The sequence below is a fragment of the Scleropages formosus genome, chromosome 17 (assembly GCF_900964775.1).
Source record: "Scleropages formosus chromosome 17, fSclFor1.1, whole genome shotgun sequence".
Lineage (NCBI taxonomy): Eukaryota > Metazoa > Chordata > Actinopteri > Osteoglossiformes > Osteoglossidae > Scleropages > Scleropages formosus.
The window spans coordinates 20,488,075-20,510,928 of NC_041822.1; the positions used below are offsets into that span (position 1 = coordinate 20,488,075).

Here is a 22,854-nt window from a genome sequence, read left to right on the forward strand (position 1 = left end):
TTTAAAAAAAAAAAAAAAAAAAGAAAGACCAATTTCCCAGCTCCGAAAAGGAAGAAGAAATCAATGCCCATGAGCAATATTTCATTTGTCCAGTTTATGCTGGGAGAATTTCTTCTCCTCTCAGCTGCTTTGGTCCATTCTTCATCAGTTCATCAGTCAGTACAAAGGACACACAACCAAAAGAGGTGCATTCTCTCCTTATCTCTCCTATCAGGTATATAATAACATCATATACCATTTCAGTATCTCCACTATACACTTATAAGTGCTTGGTATAAAACTTTATGCAAATCCCATGCTCACTTTAGAATTATTGTTTTTGTTCTATAATGTTATGAAAGGACTTCAAGAAATCATTATCTTTTTGTCTGTGACAACATTCTGAGGTCAGACTACAGCTAGAGCTACCAAAGTGGAAAAAGTGCTCGTCTCTCTGGACACGTCCAGGGCTACAGTGCCTATGTTATATACAGTATTACCAACTACTGGTACTTGTTCTTATGGTGCTTTTTTGGGAGACGTGGGAGTAGGAACTTCACTTGTAGTTTAGTGATGATGGTTCCTTATGTGTTTATGTCTTCTCTGTCTATACTTCTCTTCATATCCAGGAACAAAACTGATTCCAGTACATCTTCATAGGACATGGTTTAAATGTAAAGTCATGGTGAGCACCTAAAATGTGTTTTTTTTTTAGACTATGGTTCATAGCAGAAGCTCCCACCACACATATATGGTTCACTCAAGAGTCAGACTTACTTCCGTTTGAACAATTAATATTTGACCTTCATCATAATTCTAATGAATTTTGGAATGTTTGGTTCTCTTTCTGGAACTTTTTATGCTGTGCTACATGACCACCCCTGCTAATATCGTAACCTTTTGCCCTGGTGTTGTATTACTCCGCATAGTACCTCTTATGACCTACTTCTGTTCTGTTGTTAAATAAAGCAAATCAGGATAGTTGATAGTGTAGTGGTTAAAGCTACTGCCTTTGGATCTAGGAGTTGCTGACTTGAGTCCCATCTCTGGCTGCTGTACCTTTGAGTAAGGTACTAACCCCTGATTGCTCCAGTAAAATTACCCAGCTGTATAAATGGGGGGAAAGTTTCAAATAAAAAAAAAAGATGGAGCACATTCTGAAGCATGTGCATAGCCTTCAGAAATACTTTCATGAACTTAATATATTCTATAAAGGTCTCTACAAACTTATTTAAGACCCTCATGACTCATTCATGAGAAATGTGTATCAAGTTCAAGTTGTTTTTATTGTCATTCCTCTATATAGCTTGTATACGGTGGAATGAAATGTTGTTTCTCCGAAGACCATGGTGCACCAAAGGACAGGAGTACAAGACAATAAATACGCAGGACAGGACATGGATGCAGATGTGGGCTGTGCACTGTAGGTTAGGGTAGGATCAGGTTCATATGTACTATGGTACCAGGGCTACATGGTAATCACGAAATATCAATACTGTGACACTCATGCTTAATACTGCTACTGCACAGTCTATATTTAAGCCTTTTTATTTTTGTAGTTCCCAGAAATTGGCTCTAGCATTTTAACCAGACACATTTACTTAGCATAGCACATGCCGGTCAAAATTATAATTTGTAATTAGTCATATTTTAAGCCTTTTTGCAATCAGTCCGGACTGTGTGAAAGTTTTTCTTTTCCGTTTACAAAAAATGTTGGTTGCAATTGTTTCTGCGTTTTCTTAAACTGAATTAATATTAATCGAAGAACAAATGTATCGTAATGGTTAAAAGACAGTTTCTAAATATTTCTTTTGTCCCTAAAAATAAAAAATAATATTACCATCTGTTAATTATTCTATGCCTTTGACAAATAAGGAAAACATTTTATTAGCACAAATGCACTTGTTACAGATTTTCTTTGCAGTAACAAAGTTTATTCCATGCTGTATTTTGCAATGTGTTCAATGAAAATCCCAGTCAGTGCTGAGAAAATTAATATCAAGTCAAGTGTTTAATGCCCAATACATAAAACCTGATGAGTTTCTAACCCGGATGGTATTTTACCTAATACAAGGTTATCACCACTGTAAGAGAAACATTTAAACATTTAGCTATTTTTCTCCAAAGCACTTTACACCTTTAATCCACATGCGATGATTCACAGCAAGTGTAAATCACATTTTTAGCTACATTTTTGTAGCTGAGTAATTTTTACTATAGCAGTTCAGGGTACGTGCATTTATGAGGGGTACTACAGTGGGAGTGGGATTTGAACCTGGATCCTCTGAGTGGATGGGGACATCTCTAACGAGTACGCTCCTTGCTACCCCCGCAAACACATTTAAGGCTGGCAGCCTTTCAAAAACAGCATCTCCGACCTCAGATGAGATGGACCAGAGGCATTTCGATTGCTATGAGATGTCCCACGAATACTGAACATGCCTTTGCTCGTGGCACCAGAAAGATCCCTTGTGCCAAAGCTACAGGCCTGCAGTCCCATGTACCAGATCTACATTACAGAACACATATAGTGAAAGTCAGGGAGATATTAATAGATATTAATAGAGAGCCATTAAAAATCAAACTTCATTAAGCCTTGAAGACCTTGATGGCTGTATAGTAATATCAGTATATTGGCCAGATGTTGGTTTGTGACACCGTGCGCTGGAGAGCTGTGCTGTCGTCTGCTTCTGCTGGGCCAGACCACCTTGACCCTGAACTGGAAAATATCCGTTAATATCTATTATTGATATTGATTGATATTTTTGCAGAGAAATATTAAGCTGTATATACTTCTCAGTGCAACTGTTTTCACTGAAGTATACATGTGGTATGAATGCAATGTCTGTCCTGAAGAGGAAGTAAATTAAATGTAAAATTTCAGCGACTAAGTGTGGTTAACTTCATTCCTTAGGGAGTGTTCTCCATGATATATTCAGCAGCAGGGGGCACTGATGTTCAGTTTTTATTATTATTATTATTATTATTATTATTATTATGTATTAAGGTTTGGGCAGTTTCCTTTGGGATAAGTGCTGTCAGTATTAGTGCATCAGAGAAGTGATCTGAGACCTGGACTGACTGTGACATTTATTATGAGAAAATTACAATTCATGTTATCTACTTTCATATAGCTAAAAGTACTGACAAAATACCTCAGACACTGGTCTGTAGTGATGAAAGGAGAAACAATCATGTGGATAGAGCCACTCTCTGAGTCTGGTTAGTTTATGCACATTTCACACTATTTTTAAAACAATAGTGGCTTTTCATGTTTCTACCACTTTCTACCACTATTACTTGAGTGCCCACATGCGTAAAGTTAAATATTTATCACTGTAAATTATGCAGCAAAGTAGAATTTAATAATTTCTGTACACCTTCTTGTATCTCATACAAATACCAAGGGAAAACAGTAGATGAATTTAAATTACTTTTGCTCAGAGTTCGCAGTACTACTGTAAAGTACTTCACTGGTGATTATTTGTTCATACATTCCTTAAATAACCAGAGAGCTATATTATTCCAAAAACTGCTGCAACACTTTGAGAATTTTAAGAAGTGTAAGCTATATTTTGAGCTAAAAATAGACACAGCCGAGAGTTTTTTGGGAGAGGTGTTGAGTAAACTTAAAAAGTGCTTACCATCATGGGAGATAGTGCAGTGAAATATAAATTTAGATACAAGTATGGCTGAAAAAAAGCATAAAAATAGTCTTAAATTATGGCTGAAACGGTAGTTAGATGACAGTGAGTAACTGAGGGTGAGAAAGGTGTCCCAAACTCAGTGTTTTGCTTGTCTCTCATAGATAGATAGATAGTCACGCAATTACAATTACTCTTTCTGTCTCCAGAGCAGCCAGAGCATTTGGGGAGTATCTGTCCCACAGTAACCCTGAGAACCGCAACGGATCAGGTGAGACAGCCTGCACATCCTTCCCGTTTCTCTTACTTCCCATTGTAGTGCATGAGAGCTGCCCGATAATAGGCTAACCCCTCATCCTGTATCCATCCACCCCTTCTGTCTCCTGCTTGTTACAGTCCCTTTAGTTCTTCACAAATTATCCCTCCTTATGTATAGCTGACCTCTCTCATGCCCCCGCTCTTGTGTCGGAGCTGCGTTCTGCTTTGATCTCTGAGGGCCCTTGTTTGCTGTGCTCTTGGCGGTTGCTAAGGCATTGGGACTGAGATGAGCAATCTCGCCTCTCCCGTATCTAGACCACCTGCTGTCCGACACCTTCATCGGCCAAGACTCGGAGTCTCCAGACGCCCGCCCGCAGCCCCAGCCCTCGCCAGCGGAGCAGCCTGGATCAGAACAGCCCCAGCCCAGCAACCCACAGCTGCACCCATCGTCCAGGCACTCTTTGTCACTCGAGCACAGTTTCTCCATAGAGGAGCCAGAGTCTAAGCCAGAGGAGGGTGCTCTTCAGTCACCAAAGGTCTACACCATCACCGGGGAGGGGGGCATGCTCGGTGACCGAGCCAGCCAGGAGAGCCTGGAGCTAGAGGTGCTGAAGGTCAGTCAGGAGCCCCCGGTAGCCCAGCTTCCAGTGCCTTCCAAGCCCAGCCTCCAAGTGCAGGAGCCACGTGTGCACCACCACCATGCCGGCCACCACCGCGGGCGCCATCACCGCACAGGCCAGCCCTCACAGCCTCTGCAGAGCTCTGGTAGTGCCCACAACATCCGTGACTGGGGCGTCCGGAGAGGGGGCTCCAGGGATGACTGTAGCCCGGACTGCGAGGCCTGCCGGGGACCTCCATCTCACAGCCATCGGTCCCTAGACTTGGAGACCTGTCCCCGGGAAACAAGCAAGGCACGTAAAAAGCTGGAAAGAATGTACAGTGAAGACCGGATGTCTGGGGAGGACAGAGGTAAGGAATAGTGGTGCTTAATTCCCCTCACTTCTCTGAGGTTTTCCTGCTTGCTCCCAGGATGGGGTAGAAGAGTACAGGTACATCTGGATCAGGTAAGGCAGGGTGGAGTCAGACAGATGAGGTGGGGTTAGGGTTGGACAGGGCAGAGTCAGGTGTTAAGTGTGGAAGGGTGGAGTTGCACAGCGAGGGTTTAGGTTAGGGTTAACCCCAAGATCTCAATGTTATTCTCTTTAAGGGAAGCTGGTGCATCAGGTCTTCCTCAGTCACCTTTCGTCTCGAAGACTACATGTCCTCCCAGCAGATGAGTGTCTCATCAGTTACAATTCCCTCATTTTGTCTCCTCAGAAGACATCAGCAGCTGGTTCCCGAAAGAGAACATGTTCAGCTTCCAGACAGCCACCACGACTATGCAGGCGTGAGTACAGGACACCCCCGGCACAGCACAGGCTGGCGCCCACTCCTACGCTCACAGTCGCACTGTCACGTAGCGTCCTGCAAACAGATGAGCATTTTCACTCCTCGAATTGACTGGTTATTTTCTGCTTCTGGCGAACATCTTTGTGCTGAAATATCTTTGACTAGATTGCAGAAAAGACTGCTTTGTCTAACAAAGACCCCCAGCAAAACAAACATGCTCATGCTCGCAAACATTGCGACTGTGAATGTCCGAGGCAGTTGAGCAGCAGGAGACGTAGTGCTTATAGCTGATGCCTTCCAATCGAAGGACTCCAGTTCCAGTCCTTGCTCTTGCTGTAGTAGGCTTGATCAAAGTATTTACCCAGAAATGAAGTAGTAAAAATTACCCAGGTATGTAAATGGGTAAAATCACTGCAAGTAGCTTAACATTGTGAGTCGCTTTGGAGAAAAGCATCAGCTAATACATAAATGTAAATGTTTGCCGTTCATAAACTCATGAACGGAGCCTGACCCGACTCACAGAGACAGCACAGGGAGAAGAGGTGAGGTGCTGGGTTATTGGCACGACGCCCTGCAGAGAAAGGGCGTCAGGTCCTCTGGGCCAGTGATGGGCACCCAGGGAGTTCACGCTGCTGTTGTGGGTTCATTGTTCTCCATGCTCGCAGGGCCTCTGTGCCGCTGACTGCTTAATTATCACCTGTCTGCTGGAGGTGCTAATTATGTCCCCCGCATTCTCTCCCATGGAGCCTCTCTCTCTCTCCATGTCCTGACACTTGCCTCCGTCCATCCATCTGAATCTCCTCTTCATCATCTCTTTCTTCTCTGTCTCTCTTGCTGTTTGATGTGACTGATTCTCTCAGAGACACCTGACTTCTTTCTCTTGTCTTTTTTCACGCCTCTCCCCACCCTCTTGGCCTCAAGGATATCGTAAGTACCTCACTGTGCCATATGGGCTTTCCTCCAGGGTGTTGTAGCTATACCCAGTGTACCCCGCCCTGCTCTCCTGTGGCCAACCTCCATCCTGTTGCACTACAACCTTCCCCAACCCCAGTCCCTCACACCCAAGTCCTGGGCTGAGTGTTTGAAGTTACAGAGGAACATGGTTACAGCACTTCAAACCCCCAAGTCGCCCACAGCTGCTTTGTAGCAATGAACTGGCATAGATGTTTTTGATTTTAACATTTTTTAACAAGTATATTTCAACCACGACAGAATTTGTAGATAACAAATAGCCTCTTTGAGGCACTTTTCAATTACAAGTGGTCCCCGATTTACGATGGGGTTACGTTCCCCGAAAGCCATCATAAGTCAAAAATGCATTTAATACACCTAATACACGCCTCTGCGTGACACACTGGGAGATGCGGATCGCTGTCGCTGCCCAGCATCGCAAGAGAGTATTGCTCCGCGTATCGCTTGCCCGGGAAAAAAAATCAAAATTCAAAATACAGTTTCTACTGAATGTCTATTGCCAGCTCACCATAGTAAAGTCGAAAAAATTTCAAGTCAAACTGTTGTAAATCAGGGATCACCTGTAGTCCCCATCACCCTGTAGTCCCAATTGTTATCACTGAAGCTCTATTACATTTTTAGCTGTTGTTCATCAAAGGGAAATAAATATTATAGGCAGAGTTCACGAAGACTGTTAGGACAACAGAAGGTCATGTTATGTAACGCGCTATAGTACCATAGTAACTGCAAAAACTGACAGAGACTGGTGGTACTTTGTAGAGCCTAATTTTTAAATTCATGAAATAAACCTTTAGCAATTAAATACATGAGATTCCAACCCGAGGGAAAATGAGACAAACTATCATTTCGTTATCACAGGAGACATTATGGAGGTGGATGAAAGCCTAATGCATTTGTGACTGTCGGCATAAAATTTCACACAAGCACAATGTATGTTCGCTGCCTATGAGGACAGCCTGTAGTGTAGTGGTTAGAAGATGTGCCTTGGGGCCTCATGGTTACAGGTTCAAGCCTCACCTCCAGCTATAGTACCCTTGAGTAAGGTACTTAGCCTTAATTGTTCTAGTACAATAACCCAGCTCTATAAATGTGTAAATAATTTTAACATTGTAAGTTTTTTTGGAGAAAAGTGTCAGAGAAATGTAAATATAAAAATTTTACATTTAGTTTATTTTCAATTGCTTTTGCACTAGTTTTTCTTCTTAGATTTGTGGCGTAAACATGACCTGTATTTACCCTCCAAGTCAACAGATGGCAGTAAAGTGCACCCAAAAACAAAGGAGTGTGAGACCCTCTAAAGTCAACTTGGTTCCAAAGTGTTTACAAGTTACATGATCCTGAGTGTCAGTAATGAAGAAGACAATGAACCTTGCAAATGTTTATGGGATGAAGTGGTCAACAAGTGACACTGAATAGGGGCTAGTGGAAATTTTGTATTTTTTATTATCAGTTAATTTAAATAAATTTGAGTTTTAATATAGCTTGAAGACAATAATAACCAAACCAAAAGACTTTTTTTTTTTTTTTTTTTTTTTTTTAACTTCTTATTGCCTTGTCTCAACTTTTTACAAAACCTAACCCGTAAATGAGCAAGTAGATAAGTAAACAGAGAGACTTCCGGTCCCAGCTGGAATCGTGAGGAGCCAGTGTATTTATAAGGTACTCCACACAATCGAAACACAAAGTATGAAGTTAGTCAGTATGCAGGCTTCAGTGCAGGGGCTTGCTCAGTCTCTGAGCTGTAGCAGATGCCAGTTCCTCTGTGCTTTAGTTAGTTTTCGTGTGTGTGCAGTGTGTATTGACTTAGTCCTAGTGTGCTGTAGTGCTTTTGTGTGTATCGTGTTAATGAAATCTGTTAGACTCTCCATTAAATCCCAACACTTTCATGGACGAAACAAGCATCGAGTCATGTAGCAGCTGAGGACATGGCTTGTAACCTGAAGGTTGCCAGTTTAAGTCCTAAGTCCTACCATTGCTGTAGTACCCTTGGGCAAGGTACTTAGCTTCAATTGCTCCATCCATCTGTATAAAAGGGTAAAAACCAATTCCTTTGAACAGAAGTATCAGTTAAGTAATTCAGGGAAAATATGCCATTCGATCATTTGGTACAGCAAATATTCTCTTCAATTATGCTTTTGTGACAGTGACTGAACCTAAAAACAAACAAAGATGCACATATTCATATACACATACAGTACATTTGCTGGTCGAAACTCCTGACTCCTGATTGGCTGGCTCGGCTGACTCTGAGGTTATCCTATGTTGTGATTCTGCAGCAGTTATGAGGATGACTTCCAACAACCCAGTACCAAAACCGGCCCCGTGCCCCAGTAACCCCACCATGCCCGCACACCAACCGAGCCAGCGCCCCCAACATTCCCCCCCCCCATTAATGCTGTAACACGTCCCAGCAGGGCATTCCGGGGTATTGCTGACAAAAAGAGGAGGAAAAGAGAGCAAGAGGCGACCGCCACTATTGAGAGGTACCGTGTCCTGGCTGTCCTGTCCTGTTCTGCCCCCTTCCGCCCCCCTCACACCCGCACACAGTGGCTTTGTTTCCATGATGCACTCACTGGTGTACAATGTCCTGCATGCATGCAAACACCACACTCAGAAGTGCACAGCATCTGTGGTCCCATTTTTGACCACGCATCTGCCATCCAGCACACACCCCAGCACAGTGTTCCACAGGCCGTCGGAACTGAGCCAGCATGCAGGAAGGAGCCACCTTTGGTATTCCTGCTTTGGAGCTGCAGCGAGTTGAACCAGCACGCTTGCAGGGCTGTACAGTGAGCCTGCGGTGGACCGCCGAATAAATCAGCCCATGCCATTATTTGACAGGGGGCCACTCATGTGTAACACGTGTAAATCAAGGTGTCAAGACTTACAGCGCCGTGTGATGGTGTTAATCATCGAGCTGTTTGGCTTTATAAATCAGCGCTCAATGTGTATAACTGTGCTGTGGGAGGGTACAGAGGGCAGACGATGGGAGAAATCTGCACGAGGCACACTTAATTGGTGTCCAGCAATGTGTGGCGCTGTGTCCCTTGGGAAAAGAAGATGGGTGTTGGCCTGTGGACCAGCTGAGGGGGAAGTCTGCCCTCTGGACCGGCAAGGTGTTAGCATGCCGACAGACTGTTGCCGTAGCAACAGGTAGGGTGCCACCCTGGGGGTAGCCAGGGCTTTGTACTTGGGACAAGACAAAAATACCCATTTAGACCAAGGTACCAGCAGGCAAATTCCAGTGGGATCTCAACTGGAGCATAAACAAGAGGAGACAACTGCTGGTCAACATTTTCTGTACATGCTGGACACAACACACTCGTTCTGAGAGCAGAAAGGCCTTTTTTCTCCTGCGTTTGTTGGCTGAAAGCTGCCGGCGGAGTTCAGCTTGGCATGACTCAACAAACCTGCACATTCTGTAAAGCTGGCATAATTACGAGAAATTACGGTAATGTGCTAGTATGTCTACCCCAGTGCTTTGCTTGTCTGAGTCACAGAGTGAAACAGTGGAAAATTTATTCATTTTTTTTTTATTATGTTTTGAAAGGCCGAGCCATACCTGTCTCTTACCTTGGAATTATTACATTTTTTTTCTCCACTCCTCATGTTTTATTTTGTAAGATGCTACACTCCCTACTCTATCGGTGCATCCGAACTAAGGGCCGTGCCGTTTCTTCAATTTTGCCGTCACTCAGATTAAAGCTATAATTTGCAGGGATGCTCTGCCTATACTGTCTATACCCTTGAAAATAAATTGTCACGACGTACCATATCATCTGTTTATGTTTATCAATTTTTTTCTTAGTGGTGCCTCAAACAGTCATAAAAGACACATTTCATCTCTGGGCATATCTTTCCTTAACATTCATTGTTCAGATGAGATGTTATTCTCAGCGCCGTCAGACATAAATACACCTGCGTTGCATTACGCGAGACTCTGGTGAGAATAAAGGTGCTCTGCTCGTCTTCCCCACCGTTTCCCGTGCAATACAATTGCAGCGTTTGTGAGTACGCCGCAAAGCAGTGCACTGTTCCGCCGAGCCTCGTCTCTTGCCAGAGATCGTGGACACGTCTGCGGCGCATTTTTGGATGGCGTCCCGGTGCCTAATGGAAGCGGACCAGCACCCGAGTGAACGGCACACAACTCAATTCCTGGGCTTGTCAGTTATTTTGCGTGGTTTTGCACACATTTACACGGTTTTCCTTTTGTCTTTGGTTTTTCCGACACTTTTCTTCTGGGCCGGCGAGGACGCGCACGAACACGTAGAGGCTCTCTCTCGTACCTCGCACAGCTCTCCACGCGTGCCCGTTCTGAAGTGGTACGGATTGTTGCCGCGGTTACAGGATGCTGGTATCTTGCTGTCTCGTGAGGGAGACGAGGGCTGGGGGTGGAGGGAATGGAGAGGAGACCGCAGAAAGCAGACAGGTTGGTACGGAGAATGGGCCAGGACACACAGGGATACGCAACTCATAAACGAACACGCACGCACGCGCACAATAATAAGATGGTTACAAAGGCACTATGGAGCACTTCCAGGGGGACGCTGTGCTGTCTTTCGCACTCAAGGAAGGTCCTGATGCCTTAGAGCCTTTTTGTTTCGGGAGATGAAAAGACTTGGAACGAGCATCCCTGCGAGCGACGACACACACCGCAAAGGTCAGAGACAGCAGGCAACACACGGAGCAGGGAGAGTAGTGTGTGTTTGGTAATAAAAGATTCTCAATGCTAATAATAGGCTCCTTTATTGGAATCACAAATATACCTGTGTCGGCGCACATGCCGGTTCAAAGTGAGCAGCGGCAAATGGGCTTACGTAAGAACGAAATGGCGAGAAACCCGAACATCAAAGGCTGGAAAGACGCAGGCGTGTAGATTTAGACGACAAATTACTGCTCCTGAAGGTAATTAAAGCAGGATGAATGCGGGCGTATCTCAAAATCTGCTCAAAGTTGTGAAATTGTCTGATTTTTTTTTTTTTTTTTTTTTTTTCCACATTACCGGAACAATCTAAGTTTGGTATCGATTCGATTTCAGAATCCAGGCTCTAATCTCATGAAGGACAGTCCTCTTTGCTAGCATTTAGTCCGGTAACATGCCGGTGTCAGTCTGCGTTGACTATGTTACGGGACTAACGTGGTATGTAAAGTGAGTGTAAGGTGGAGGGGAGATGTTTCCATTTAACTTCAAACACTCATCTTCAGTCTCCATGAACAGACACCCCCAGTGTCCAGTGTTAACTGCTTGGACATCTTTTCTTTTACCCTCCACCGTATTCATGTCTGTTTCTTCGTTTTTCTCTCTACCAATTTTATTTCTAACCACCACCCTGTCCTCTGATTCCCCTCCGCAGAAACTTCCGGAAACATCTGAGAATGGTGGGGAGCAGAAGAATGAAAGCTCAGAGTGAGTCCTTCAGTCCGTGTGCGTTGTACTCAAAGCTATCACCCCTTCTGTGTTCACCTTCATTGACACGTGTGTACTCACGTGTGTGTGTGTATGTGTGTTTGTCACGTGCATGCTTGTCAACACGCCTATACCAGATGACGTAGATGAGAAGGTAGTGATAATCTGCAGCAGAATTTTCAAAATCTGAGATTTTCCACTCTTGTTCTCAGTTCTTGGGCTTTTTTTCTCCTTCGATTCTCTGGGGTTATTTTGCAGAAGAATGTCAGACATTAAATCGCAATACCACACGATGCAGTAATGGTTCATTTCCCAGTTTATGCAAATGAAGCAGCAGAAAAAAGAATATAATCACTCTTTTGTTTTGTGCTGTGCTCTGTAATGATTGTGAAGAAGGGCATGTGAGTGTCTGGTGAGCAGAATTAGAGGGTCCCGATGATGCTGGATGTTGAGAGTCTTCCCGAAAGGGATGCCTAACGCTAAAAGCCCCAGAATGCCCCTGGTGTTCTCCACAAAGGCTGCACTTGGCTGCCACGCTGGAGACCAGCTCCCCTGCGGCACTGGGGCGACCGGGACCGAGTGGGAGAGAGCCAGCATCCCTGGGAAACTGGCTGCAGGACCTCTGTGTGTGTGTTTATGTGCAAAGGGCCGTGTGTGTTTATTTGAGACGCTCTCTTACCCCACCACCTCCTCCACCAGCGTTCGCCGACCGCAGAGCGAAGAGTTTCAGCCGCTCCTGGAGTGACCCCACCCCCGTAAAGCCTGAATCCCTGCACGACTCCAGAGACAGTGAGTCTACACACACACACACACACACACACACACACACACACACACACACACACACACACACACACTCCAGTACATTAGTAAGGAGAAATCATAAAGCACCATCAATGTGGGAACATCATACATATGCTGTGTGCACGTGCGTTATGTGCGTGTATATACATATTATATCACACACACACACATACACACTGTATATACATGTTCCCATTATATTTATGGGACAGCAGGTAGTGTAGTGGTTAGAACTGCTGCCTTTGGGGCTTCAGGTTTGAATCCCATCTCCTGATTTAGTAAGCAAGGTACTTACCCTAAAACGCTCCAGTAAAATCCACCCAGTTTTATAAATGGGTAAACAACTGTGAGTAGCTGAACACTATGTTAGCTGAATGAATAAATGTGCAAAAAGAAATATCGATATACAGTATATGTATGTGTGTGTGTGTGTGTGTGTGTGTGTGTGTGTGTGTGTGTGTGTGTGTGTGTGTGAGACCCACACACACACAATTACGCTCGCACTTGGCTCTGTTCAGTTCGTCACCTCTGGTGTGCTTCTGCCTGTGTGTTTTTCTTTTCTCACCTACATCTGGCAGCCGTCTGCCTGTCCATCTGTGTGCTTTTGTTCGGCCACGCATGTCCGGGAGCACGATGGACAGGCAAGCAGTCACCTGGGTATCTGTCTCTGTCCCCTTTGTACAACAGCGGTCCACCTTTGCGTTCCACATGGTCCCATCATCTGTCGTCCTCACTTCTCGTCTCTAACGTCTCCCTGTGACTCCCGTCCTAAGGTGGGGATCTTCAGGCCTCCTCGGGGGCCCTCAATGAGGAGGTGTGTGAGGACCTGGACTGGGAGGAGGAGCGCGAGGCGGAGAAATTGGCGTGCCAGGGCGATGACTTCATCCCCCCAAAAATAATGGTGAGAAGGCACAACTGCTGTTTAACTCTATACGCTGACATTGCTGCTTGTGTCAGATGTCTTGAGACGGAGATAAACGTTCTCTGTCTCAAATCCAAAGGTTTTTCTCCTTCAGTGGTCAGCTAAATAAATGTTAATGCAAACCAAATATTACAAACAGTCTTGGTGGGGTGGCACCTGCTAAAAAGTCTCCATGATGCAGTGAACCTGAGTTAGACTTAGGGTAAAGGCCCAACACTCAGTCTTGGGGCCACTGCCCTTCTTCTGTCAGACAGAGTCTCAGCAGTCAGGTCTGTGCGAGTCTCACGCTCTCTCTTTCCCTCCGTCAGCTCATCTCCTCCAAGGTGCCGAAGGCAGAGTACGTGCCCACCATCATCCGCAGGGACGACCCCTCCATCATCCCCATCCTCTACGTGAGTCTGCTCATGCCTCTGCCCCCGGACCCTTGTGCGCGGAAATGGCCTTGTGGTCGCTCTGCGCTCACCAGCCTGGATGTTCTAATGTTGGCAATGTGGGTGTGTGAAAGCGGGTCATGCCAGCTCGGTACTGACAGCTACTCTTCAATCCCTCCCTCTCTCCACAGGATCACGAGCACGCCACCTTCGATGACATAATTGGTGAGAATCAGTCCGACCACATATTTCCTGCGTGTGTCACCAGTCCACCCTTTAGTGGGGTTTACCGAAGGTCACGCAGCAGAAAGGGAGCTTTTTATTCAGCGCTTGCTCCTGTGGAGCCGACATGCGTAGAAATGTCTTTCTTTCATCTTCTTGCAGAAGAGATCGAGAAGAAACTGACGGCCTACAGGCGCGGCTGTAAGATCTGGAGGATGCTCATTTTCTGTCAGGTGAGCAGCAGCATTGTGAGGGAAAGCAGAGGAAGAGAAAGAGCCTCTTCTTGAATGCTTCTGTGTGTGTATTCCTAACACTGCAGGGGCAGTTTCTGGTGAAAAAAGTCCCCACAAGGATAGTAAAACACCCAAGCCAAACCCATAAGAGAAACTGATTTTCATTAAAACAGTTTGCTATTCCAAAGAAACTAAAAGCATTGTTGTTTTGGGTTTTTCAGGTGTGTGTGTGGTACTCACCACAAGAGGCAAGAGTGTGTGACATCCTCACAATGATAAACAATTTGTGTGCATGTGTAGTGCCCAATAAGAGGGAGCAGGTAGAATAGCATGTGCTATCTTTGACCTCAAAAGACCCTGGTCTGAGTACCACCACTGCTGTAGTACCCTTGATCATGGTACTTGCCCTGTACTGTTCCAGTAAGAAAGACACTGCTATATAACTGGGTAAATCAGTGTATGTAGCTTAGCACTGTAAGTCACTTTGGAAAGAAGCGTTGGCTAAATGAATACGTCAGTGTAAATATGAGTCTCTCCACATCACAGGGAGGCCCAGGGCACCTGTACCTGTTGAAGAACAAGGTGGCCACTTTTGCCAAAGTGGAGAAGGAGGAAGACATGATCAAGTAAGTCCTTTTCCATCGCTGTGCATCATTAGCTGCCTGCTGTGTTAGAGTGTCAATCACTTCACCCCACTTTACCTTAACCCTCATCTGCATCGCCGTCTGCAGCTTCTGGAAGCGACTGAGCCGGCTCATGAGCAAGCTGAACCCCGAGCCCAACCTCATTCACATCATGGGCTGCTATGTGCTGGGAAACGCCAACGGAGAGAAGGTATGGGTGCATCACAGCACCGCGCTCCGTCGTTACAGCCTGGATAAAACCCTTTCCTTGTCGCGCATCACCTCCCTCGCTGCTCCGTTCTCTTGCTCTCCAGCAGCCCGGAGACTTTTAATATTTACTGCTCCATATGGCCTAATTCTGCGTGGCAGCGGTACACCTCCCACCAGGCTTTTATTACCTCTTCTCCTACGGCATCATGAGAACAGGGCATCTGCATCTAGCTGCTTCCCAGCTCCGGAGCAGCACTTTTGCCCGGGGTCGTGGAGGTGTGCCGCAGGCCTCGTGCTGTGGACTTCACTCTGCTGAGGCTGTAGCCATGGAGATAAGAGGAGGCCCACATTGATGGGTGGCTGTGCTGTGACTGATAGATCCCCAACCCCCAACGCCGCTCCAACAATCGGCGCCCAGAGAGGCTGAGTTAGACTGACAGCTGGCACAGGGCAGACACACAGTCGCCGCACGCCCACGCACTTGTACGCTCGCTCACACACACACTTACATAATCCCGCACTCATAGAAATCACATGCCAGACACACAGTCATTATAAACACACCTGCAGGTATACCTGGAACGGTGCAGAAACATAGAGCCTACAGACATAATGGTCCACATAAATACCACCTGCACGGCACAGTGAGAAAGGTGCTGACGGGTACACGTGGTGCGGGAGAAGACTCAAAAAAAAAAAAAAAAAACTGTGAGCATTTTCTGCTTTACCTTTATCTCATCCCCGTAAATGTCAGTATGCGTAACTGCATCTGCTCCAAAAACTTTTGTTGCTTGTCTAATAATAGCTTTACTGGTCCAGTGAGGAGATCTTAGAACAAGGCTGTTCTTCTCAACCCACTTTACACACCCCAGGAGCCAAAAGTCCTGCTTTTACACACTTGGTAAATACTGAGCTCTCTCCTCACCACAACCCTGACGTCCCTGTCCATCCTCTTTATATTCAGGGAAGAGCCCTTGGAATTTGTTTGGGTGGAACTTGACTGTATTCTCTCTCTGGGCGTAATCCTGCTGTCCAGCCAGGGTGGGGCGTTGAGTGTCTCTTAGGAGCCGACGGGTGTATGGACTCCTAACAGAGTGTCCAGCACTCCGAGTTCAAAAACTATTCCACAGAGGCCACAGATTGGTTCAGCTGAACACAAGACTGATGCTCATGCTGAACTGCTGTGTGCAGAGTGACTTACAGTGGAAACAGCTGCATATAGTATAGTATTCATAACCACACACACACACACACACACACACACACACACACACACACACATACTGTCTGAAACCACTTGCCCCAAGTGGGGTCGCAGCAAACCATAGCCCAACCCGGCAACACAGGGCGCAGGGCTGGAGGGGGAGGGGACGCACCCCGGACGGGACGCTAGCCCATCGCAAGACATCCTAAGCAGGACTCAAAACCCAGACCCACCAGAGAGCAGGACCCAGCAAACCCTCTGCTTCGCCACGCCCCCTATTCATAACTAAATAAGCATAATACACATTGGTCAGTAAGACAAGCACAGCTTTTCCACTGGTTTCTACCAAAACATATGACCTTTCAACAAATGTATAAAACATAACTGATATACCACAAAATTAATAAAGCTGATTGATAAGGCACCTGATGTTAACTGCTTTCATCAGCTCCACTTCCATCTAAAAAAGCTGAAAGAAAGCATGTGGTGTTGTGGTCAGAGTTGCTGCCTGAAAGCTCTGGGTTCAAATGCCCAGTCTTGCTGTAGTCGTGTTGTTCAGCATCCTTAGCTTGAACTTATAAGGCAAAAATTACATAGCTGCAAAAACTGGTAAATCATTCTAAGTATAGCTTAGTGTAGAAACCTCACATCCCAAGTGACACTGGATGAAAAGGTGAGCTAAATAATGGCAAAGTTTATGGATTTGCATTTACAGAGATCAATTAATCTTGAAAAAGAGTCATTTTTATGTGTTACCGTCAGTGGTAGTAAAAGTACGTCTCCTTTCTGCTCTTGGAATTTTTCTGAACAGCAGTAAAAGCCATTGAGCTGAACACTTTATATCGGACTTGTTTCCCTGCAGCTGTTCCAAAACCTGAAGAATCTGATGAAGCCTTACTCTATTGAATTCAAGTCTCCGTTGGAGCTGTCGGCACAGGGTGAGCAGATCACACACGTATGAATACACACTCCTGGCCACACACATGGACACAGGGCAGTAGGTACCATAGTGGCTAGAGCTGATGCCTTTGGAGTTAAGGGCTGCAAGGTTGAATCCCACATCCTACTGTAGTACCATTGAGCAAAATATTCACCTGAATTGCACACATACACATTTTCGGAACTGCTCGTCCCATATGGGGTCACGGGGAACCAGAGCCTACCCGGCAACACAGGGCGTAAGGCCGAAAGGGGAGGGGACACACCCAGGACGGGACACCAGTCCGTCGCAAGGCACTCCAAGCGGGACTCGAACCCTAGACCCACTGGAGAGCAGGACCCTGGTCCAACCCACTGCGCCACCGCGCCACCACGCCCCCGCCACCTGAATTGCTTCAGTAAATAATGGCCATGCTATATAAACAGGTAAATAACTCTAAAGTCACTTTGCAGAAAAGCATCAGCTAAACATAGACTTTGTGCAAACAGCTGTATGGAACTGCATGCCACAGAAACACGTCTGCACATTCTAGCAGCCATGTTTTCGAAAACGTGCTACACCACTAAAAGCATAAGCTCATAGCGTAGTGGTTAGAGCTGCTGCCTTTGGACCCAAAAATTGTAGGTTTTAATCCCAGCTGTAGTACCTTTCAGCAAGGGATTTACCCTAAATTGCTGCAGTAAAAATGACCCAGCTGTATAAATGGGCAAATAATAGTAAGTAGATCAGCATTATAAGTCACTGTGGAGGAAAGTGTCAGCTAAATAAACAAATGTAAATAATAAACATTACTTTTACACAAAATTAGAAATATTTAAGAGTCAGAAACTATAACCACAACACAAGAGAACAGATACAAGGGATGTGCATTAAAATCTTATTATAGTAAGCCAAAGGCACTGATAGCGGCGCAATTTGCAGATATCTACTGCTGTCTCCATAAATGAGCTGTTGTGCCAGTAATCACAGAGGTAGCAGAGCATGAAGAGTGGTTATGCTGTAACTAATGAGCATTACTTTTAATTATAATGTATGAGAGCTTCTGTGAAAAATGTGCAAGGACTCATCTGAACGCACCTAAATAACGATTAATTGACTTTACATAATCACACACTTACCATACACGTATTTTCATCCTTATGCTTTACAACAAAAAAAGCATAGCATCAAATTGATAAGTATCTCATCTTCTAACCATGCAATGCATAGTGTATAATGTAAAAAACATGGTACTCACTGGGGAATAATGATGAGTTTAATTAATCAACTACAAAGCACACAGTTGAAATGATGTCAATACAACTGGGCTGGTACCCCACACTACCGTGACACTTATTGATGCCCTTATAATTACTTCTTAAGTTTATAAGCAAAGCTCCACTCCCGACTGCTTGCTGTCACTCTTCCTCAGGAGCCACAAGCCGTCTCTGTCTGCAGCTCTCTGCCAGCTCAGTTTCAGGCCCAAGTTTGATCAGACTCCAACAAATTCCCTGTAAAAGTGTGAAGAATCTAAATCATCTAATGTTTGTGAGACTGTCACCACTGCTCAAGTTGGCCAAAAGTAGCACTGTTCCCTTACATAGCTAGTGTGTCATTTGCTTGCGCATCAGAAGACTTACATTTACTTGACACTTTTCTCCAAAGCAGCTTACAATGTTAAGGTTACAATTATTTACCCATTTAAACAGCTGGGTAATTTTACTGGAGCAACTCAGGGTAAGTACCTTGCTCAAGGGTACTACAGCCAGAGGTGAGGCTCAAACCTGCAACCTTTGGGTCTAAAGGCAGTGGGTCTAACCACTATGCTACCAGCTGTCCCAACTTACTTTATTAGTACATAGTATTCACTGGAAGTTACTTCGGCGTAAAGTGTCTGCTAAACAAATAAACGTCAATGTAAATGTAAAAGACACAATCACGATAACAGGAGGCCCTGTTTCTTCAATGGATAGCTGAAGTTACTCATGTAGTTGGCACTTTTCTCCAAAGCAAATTACTATGATATACTGATTTATACTCCTCTTTATAAACTATTGATTCAGAGTTCTCTTGCTCAAGAGTACTGCAGCAGGACATGGTCTAGATGGTAGTCATTGTTAGATGTGCGTCAGGACAGGTCCTTTGAGCGCATAGCAGTGGCTCTAACTACAATGCTACCTGCTTCCACTAAAAAAGACACTTAGGAGATGATGGATAAAATATATCTTCATGAGCGATAATAAAGAGGATGGCAAAGTTGTACTATAAGCTGTGCATACAAACAACATCCTGCTCCTGTTCTCTCTCCAGGTAAAGAGATGATCGAGATGTACTTTGACTTCCGCCTCTTCCGTCTATGGAAGGCCCGGCAACACTCCAAATTGCTTGATTATGATGATCTCTTGTGACCTCTAGGCTGTCTTTAAAACCGGCACATTTGGCTGGATGTGGCACTTCTAGAGCCTCCAGTAATGGTTTTCACCATGGAAACCGAAGCGGAGATGTTGAAGTGGAGGGGGTCGCCGTGGCAGTGTGTACGTTCCACCCTCCTTTTAAGAAAAACAAAAAACAGTCCTCCAGTGACCTGTCAATTTTTCTGTGGCGGGAGGATGTGGAGAAGGAGCTGAAGAGAACTCGGCCAGGTCAAGAGGCCAGCCTTCAGAAGAGAGGAGCGAAGAGACGGCAGCAGGAAGACCATGCGAGATGCGAACCTCCTTTTGGTAGAGCCAGTATCTCAGTTTCTTCTACAGTGACTAAGGAACCCAACAGTCAGTTGTCTTAAGCCCTCTGCAATGGGTCCACAAACACTGTTTGTATGAACATTTTCAAGGATGAAAATCAGTTTTAAAAAAAAAAAAAAATCACACCATCTATACATGCCACATGAAGACCGTACATCTATAGTGGTACAAATATTCTGTATTTAGATACTAAGAGTTGTATTTTAAACTTACTGTATTGGTGTTAGTTCCTGAACTACTTTGAATATCTCAGGTTTTTAGTGATTACTGCCCCCATCCATGGTTGTGCTGTGTCAGTTTGAGGTTTGAACTGCTTTGCTCAAGAGATACTTGAGTCTCTCAAGGATTTCAAGAGTAACTCAAGGATATTCCAAAGTTATTAAAAATCACTGAAGTCACTCAGAGCTGGGATTATTGGGTCAGAAATGTGACCATTTGGGGGCTCTTGTGTGTTTTTATACCTTTCATTGATTAGGGGTCAAGTAGGACTTAAGCATGTCTAGCAGTGCCATGCTGGAGCCCAACCACTTTAGTGAGCATATGCAAGCTTTTTATTAGTGTCAGCTCCCTTCCAGCAGTAGAGGAAACCTGCGTTGGTGACCAGAAAAAGATGTGTTTTTGTAAAGACACGACTGTAAACAGGCAGCTCTGCCCACATGCTTCAGCTAATACAGCAGTGGCTCCAATGCTCCCAGGCTTAAGGAAGCAGAGTTTTTTTTTTTTTCTTTCTTTTTTTTCCAGGCTGCCTTGTAATGTTGTGCTTGTAGTTTCGGAGGAGGAAGAACCTACTGGGTCAAACATCGCTGTCTGACTTCTGCAACTGTTTACTTTCACCATACACATTGCCTGGGCATTTGAACGCACTATATAAGCCAAGGGCAAAGTAGCACAAATCAAAATAAACGCAAGAACTCAGTCCTTAGAGCTCCTTATCATTTGGAAAACTGCTCTGTTAACGCTATCACTGCTCTATTAGTGCAACATTATAATACAGGTTTTTAAAATGGGGCCTGGATCCAATTCTTTACACGTTGAGCTACTTGATGCCCTTGTTTTATTGGCCTGTCAGGCTTGTTTTTTGGGTGTTGTATAAATTTCTTCATAGTCACTAGATGTTTCAAGCAGATATATGTTGCCCCCTTGATTGGTTGACCATTTTGCAGAAGAGTTAGAGCCAACTGCTTTATGAGAGCCGTACAAGACTTTACATCCGCTGCCCGTGGCTAAAAATTCAGGGTGAAATATTTAGCAAAATTATATAAGCTTTCCTCTTGAGCTTCAATTATAAGGAAAGCCACTGATTTCTTAAATTAGTTTTTACTGAATTATGTTTGTATTCTTAATGGAATCATTCAGTTGCCCTGAAAATTATCGTTTGGTAATATCAATCCAATGAAGCAGACAAATTGAAAGTTGGGTCCTGGCCTATACAGTGATACCGCAACCCAGAGAAGGATCTGTTAAGTGTTATTTGTTTTTCACTCGGATAGACAGGTGGATGGATGAATTGCTTGGTATAGCAGATGAAGAACATTGTAGTAACTGCGGGCTGGAAAATGTGCATGTCCAAGTGCCCCAGTGCTCTGGTCGCTACACCTCTTCATCGCCAGCTGCTCTTCAGATGCTAGGCCCATAAAGACAGAGAAGGCTACATTTTTTTTAAATTTCACTCACAGAATGTCAGTCCTGGAACAGAAATTGTGTGAGACAAGTCTGCAGACTGTTTGGTCCAGGAACTGCAAAGGGTGTGAGGGAAAGATTGTTTTCTTCCGCCTTTACTGTAACTTCATCTTCTGCACATCTGAAGCAGACGGCAGTAACAGGGAAAGGGTTATAGCTGTGAATCTCTCCCTCATCTTTTTGAAATGAGGTTGAAATTTTATTTAATGGCACATTCAATGTACAAGTTGTCATCAACTTACAACATATGTGACTTATGACAAGCCATACTAACGACAACCCTCCTATCAACCTATTATTTTCAAGTCCTGACATTCGGTTGTAATGTCTAACGACAACCGCTCCATCTGCTGTACGGTAACATTGGCTGGCTGTGCTGCCGCAAGACATCCGTGTCTGTTATTTTCTGTCTGGGGCTCTGTCAGTGTTTGGCCGTCTAGCAGTAACTGCATTTTATTTACAAAATTTTTCATTTGTGATTCCTATCAAGTTACTTTTTATTCCCAATAGCTAGAAAGCAAAATAAGGGAGTATTCTGGTGGTGCTGAAAAGAAATAAGACTTAAAATTGAAAGTGAAAATAGTGCGGCATGAAAATATAATAGTACTGTACTGTTTTTTTTTTTTATTTTATTCTATATTAGTATTTTAACAGGAATAATGTGTGAATTAGTGAAAAATATAAAGCCCTATTATACAATGTAGCATTCATGCGTGTTGTTTATATAACCTTTTGGTTTATATAATACAGTATAAGGGGATTTTGGACCAACAACGATGTCTATGTACAGTGAGGTCATGGGAGTGTAATCCGGTCATAAATTGAGGATTGCCTGTAACCATGTTCGGTAAAATCAGCAGAGATAAAGTCAGTGTTCTGCAATTAAGCTCCGTGTGCCACAACTACTTTTGAAACGATTTTTGAGCTCCTGGTTATATGGACTACTGTGGATGATGATAGCTAAGGGCGTAAGGATTTACTTTTCCTTGTAGCTTAGTCTTGAGATATAAAACACTTTCCAGCTGAGCACTCTTCAACACAGCCTCTGTGTTTTGTCATGACTGAGGCCACATTTAAAACTTTCATCATGTGTCAACAGAGAGAGGCTCTGATGCTTCGATTTATATTTTTAGCTTTTCGCCCTGCGTCATTGGGATATTCTTTTTTCAGCAAGGTGGCCATGGGATTTAGATGTTCACCAAGGTCCACTGGCAGGGCAACCATCACCCCTCAGGACAAGCACGCCAACACGGCGTCCAGTCCTTCTGTCCCCCTG

General features: G+C 44.5%; 1 protein-coding gene across 4 annotated transcripts in view; it reads left to right on the forward strand.

The window, feature by feature from the left end:
• The window catches only part of LOC108937981 (NMDA receptor synaptonuclear signaling and neuronal migration factor-like), a 34,361-nt gene extending 12,996 nt beyond the window's left edge, over positions 1-21,365 (forward strand). Inside the window, exons 2-15 of one of the 4 annotated variants that reach the window (XM_029259680.1) lie at positions 3,833-3,894; positions 4,197-4,850; positions 5,199-5,268; positions 8,657-8,725; positions 11,597-11,649; positions 12,349-12,438; positions 13,227-13,354; positions 13,684-13,767; positions 13,938-13,971; positions 14,131-14,201; positions 14,748-14,827; positions 14,933-15,035; positions 17,101-17,176; positions 19,468-21,365. In XM_029259680.1, the coding sequence (XP_029115513.1) occupies positions 3,833-3,894; positions 4,197-4,850; positions 5,199-5,268; positions 8,657-8,725; positions 11,597-11,649; positions 12,349-12,438; positions 13,227-13,354; positions 13,684-13,767; positions 13,938-13,971; positions 14,131-14,201; positions 14,748-14,827; positions 14,933-15,035; positions 17,101-17,176; positions 19,468-19,565 (1,672 nt within the window). In that variant the 3' untranslated portion in view covers positions 19,566-21,365. The remainder of the gene's footprint in view (positions 1-3,832; positions 3,895-4,196; positions 4,851-5,198; positions 5,269-8,656; positions 8,726-11,596; positions 11,650-12,348; positions 12,439-13,226; positions 13,355-13,683; positions 13,768-13,937; positions 13,972-14,130; positions 14,202-14,747; positions 14,828-14,932; positions 15,036-17,100; positions 17,177-19,467) is intronic. The other 3 variants (XM_029259681.1, XM_029259682.1, XM_029259683.1) reach the window with 3 other exon arrangements.
• The last annotated feature ends 1,489 nt before the right edge of the window (positions 21,366-22,854 follow it).